General features: G+C 52.3%; 1 protein-coding gene across 1 annotated transcript in view; it reads right to left on the reverse strand.

Annotated features, from left to right (window-relative positions):
- The window catches only part of TMEM9B (TMEM9 domain family, member B), a 19,330-nt gene extending 17,852 nt beyond the window's left edge, over nt 1-1,478 (reverse strand). Inside the window, exons 1-2 of the mRNA XM_010829310.1 lie at nt 880-1,478; nt 154-383 (exon numbers count right to left, since the gene is read on the reverse strand). Coding sequence (XP_010827612.1) covers nt 154-258 — 105 coding nt within the window. The 5' untranslated portion in view covers nt 259-383; nt 880-1,478. The remainder of the gene's footprint in view (nt 1-153; nt 384-879) is intronic.
- Nucleotides 1,479-3,742: the final 2,264 nt, after the last annotated feature.

Raw genomic sequence — 3,742 nt, forward strand, 5'->3', positions numbered from 1 at the left:
CTGTCCGGAGTGTTTCGGGCGGGGGTCTGCCAGGGCTGTGACACCAGGGATCGGGCTGGCAGGGCTGGCGGAGGACTGGGGTGGGGCTCAGGTGGACAAGGCCGGAGGCAGCGGAGGAGCGCCAGTCTGAAGCAAAGGCTGGGAGGGACTCACCTTGGCGGCGTCTGACAACTGCACCAGCAGCAGCACCGAGAGCGCCAGGCAGGACAAGCTGAGCATGGAGGCGAGACGAAGGAGGCCGGCCCACAGAGTCGCCATCGCGGCCAGGCCCAGCAGTCGCCACAGCCGGAGCCCCCGAGACCAGCTCCCGGCCGGGCTCCGGCTCGGGCTCCTCCGCCCGCACTTCCGTCTGGGCCCTCGCGTCACGGGCCGCGCCGGGTCAGCTACAAAAAGCATTCGACCCGGAAACGGTTCCCGGTGCGGAGGCCGGGAGGCTGCAGCGTGCCCTAGAAGCTTAGGCGGCCTGTCGCGGGCACAACCTGCGCTCGGCGGAGCTTCGAGGCGCTAGGATGTCTTTCCCCGGCACAGAGGCAGCCGGGCCGCGGACCACCAGTGAGCTGGGAGGTCCTCCCATCCAGGGAGACCCCCCCCACCTCTCGCGCCCACCCCCCGCAGAAAGCCCGGGCTGTCAGATCCCCTAGCAAGCCGGGGGTTCACCGGAGTGACCCCTGCGAGGCCGGAGCCGTTCGTTGCCAGCCTTAGGAGGACGGAGTGAGCCCCAGCCTCAGGAATTGCTGAGAGGCGGCCCGTCCCGGCCGGCGCAGGCGGGGTGGGTGCTAAGCTTGGGAACAGGTATGATACCGACCGAGCCATCCCTTCCCCAGAAGCCCACCCGCAGTTAGAGGGTCGAGGGGTCCTCTCCGGCACTTTGGTACTGACCTGCGGCCCACTCGCCTCCCGGAAACCGTTCCCGGGGAGGCTGCTAACGATCTGTGAGCTGCCATCGTGGGTGTGGCCTCCGTTGGGGGCTCCTCGCTGCCCTTCCGCTGGGGGCTGACCGCTTAGGCCCGGCCTGCCGCCAGGAACTGGGCAACAGCAGAGGGGCTGGGCCGAGCCAGGCCAGGCTCTGGAAGGTGTGGAGTTGGCGAAAGAATTACCCTAGTAGCCGCCTCCGCCCAAGATTTCAGAAGATAGGGGATCACGGTGCTACAATCCTGTTCAGGGCGGCTGGCTCCTAACTCAAAACTGGGGGACCGCTGATGATCTTTCCCAGAGCGGGTCATCCTGAAGGATAATTTGGGAGAACCCTGGAGATGGTACAGTCTCTCCAATTAAAATATTTTTCAGTTAGTAGTGGAAAGGGCATAGTAAAGATCTTGGGCCAAACACTTCCTTTTTCTGGGCTTAGTATGAGGGGATTGAACTCTTATATGTTGATTTCAAATTTTGCTTTCATGGAATACCCGTGTTTCTTTCTCTAAGCAAAACTTAAAAGTGGTCTTTTCCTAGTTTGTGGAAATGCTTTAATAGATTGAATTTTCTCAGTATTTTTTCTCACATGTGATTCTTGTTGCTGCTAGACTAACACAAGAAGGTGTCTGATATTATGCCAAGTATTTTTAGACCCTTTCAGTCCCAAATGGCAGGACTAGATGACCTTTCACCAAGGCCCCTCCAGGCTGCCCTGTCAGTTTCGTTGTCAGATTTTCTTAGCGGGTAGCCTACTGGCCAGTGTCAAATGTGTCTGACTGTAATGCACTTGTGGATTCGTGATTGCTAAAAGCAATCTCATCAGCAAGTTTGGGATCAGTTTAGGGTTAGCTGTCTAGGTCTGGATCTGAAGGAGTGCTTTTACTCTTTTCTGAAACCTCAGAGGCCTTCCCTTCTTCAAATTTGTTCTCAGGGCCCTGACTGGGGGCACAGAGATCTAGAGGAATATATAGTACTGCCTCAGCAAGTACACTCAGTCTGGGCAGAATTTTAGAGTTACAATGACTGACATTGTAGCCACTAGCCCCAGGTGGCGACTGAGCACCTGAAGTGTGACTGACTGGAATTGGGATACACTATAAGTGTAAAAATGTACTGAATTTCAAAGATTTAACATAAAAACCATATTAAAATATCTCATGTTAACCATAAAGCCAATGTTTTTATATTTAGGTTGAAATATTTTAGATGCATTAGGTTAAATAAAACATTAAAACAATTTCACTTTTTATTTTTACTTCTTAAATGTAGCTACTAGGAAATTTAATGTTTATATTAGACATACCTGTTCTAGAATGTAAGATGTGGCTGCCCAGAGTAGAGTGACTGTACTATGATTGGTTGCCTGGCTAGAGTCTGAATGAAGGCTCAGACCTGGGTAAGGAGAAGGGCGACAGCTGAACTGGCACAGCGAGAGCCCAGGACTGGCGGGGGTGGGGGGGGTGGGGGCGTATATGGCACGAAACATACGATTCCAGTGATCCAGTGGAAGTGAAGGAGTTGGTTCTTATTCTGCCCTGCTCATACCTAGATAACTCCTGCTTTCCCCTTAGGTCAGAGGTCTTCTCAACTAGAAAGCCTTCCCTAACTTACATGCATTTCCATCTGTATTTGTGCAGATTTGTTTCCTAACCTAATCTGTTATGAATCTGTTTTCATATCTGCCTCTGAACTCCCAACCTCCACCCAAACTTGGCAGTCTTTGAGGGCAAGGCTTTTCATTATCTTTGTACCTGGAGACTGCTGCTGCTGTTGCTAAGTCACTTCAGTTGTGTCCGACTCTGTGCAACCCCATAGACGGCAGCCCACCAGGCTCCCCTGTCCCTGGGATTCTCCAGGCAAGAACACTGGAGTGCGTTGCCATTTCCTTCTCCAATGCATGAAAGTGAAAAGTAAAGTGAAGTCACTCAGTCGTGTCCGACTCTTAGTGACCCCATGGACTGCAGCCTACCTGGAGACTGGGATAGAGTAAAAACCAATAAATGTTTGTGGGGACCTGGAAAAGGGAAAAAGGAATAGAAGAGGCTCCTCTGGTCAGTCTCCAAGAACTAGGTACCTACAGTACTTGAATCCCTACTTCCTTTGTGACCATGAGAGGGTGATGCTGAGATGCCCTAAGAAGTGCATGTGGGATCTGGGCACCATAGTAGGTCAGTCAGTCAGTTCTGTTGCTCATTCGTGCCCGACTCTTTGCAACCCATGGGAGGTAGGAGAGGGAAGATTTCTGACCTAGGATCTTCCTAGACCTTCAAGTCACATCAGGGTTGTTCTGTTTACAGACAAGACTGGCCTCAGTGAGTACGCACTCTTTTTCCTGCTTCCGTGTGACTAGGTTTCCTTCAGTTCAGTCGCTCAGTCATGTCCGACTTTTTGCGACCCCATGTATCGCAGCATGCCAGGCCTCCCTGTCCATCACCAACTCCCGGAGTTCACGCAGACTCACGTCCATCGAGTCAGTGATGCCATCCAGCCATCTCATCCTCTGTCATCCCCTTCTCCTCCTGCCCCCAATCCCTCCCAGCATCAGAGTCTTTTTCCAATGAGTCAACTCTTCACATGAGGTGCCAAAGTACTGGAGTTTCAGCTTCAGCATCAGTCCTTCCAAAGAAATCCCAGGGCTGATCTCCTTTAGAATGGACTGGTTGGATCTTGCAGTCCAAGGGAATCTCAAGAGTCTTCTCCAATACCACAGTTCAAAAGCATCAATTCTTTGGTGCTCAGCTTTCTTCACAGTTCAACTCTCACATCCATACATGACCACTGGAAAAACCATAGCCTTGACTAGACGGACCTTTATTGGCAAAGTAATGTC

This window comes from Bison bison, unplaced genomic scaffold, assembly GCF_000754665.1.
Source record: "Bison bison bison isolate TAMUID 2011002044 unplaced genomic scaffold, Bison_UMD1.0 scf7180017864503, whole genome shotgun sequence".
Lineage (NCBI taxonomy): Eukaryota > Metazoa > Chordata > Mammalia > Artiodactyla > Bovidae > Bison > Bison bison.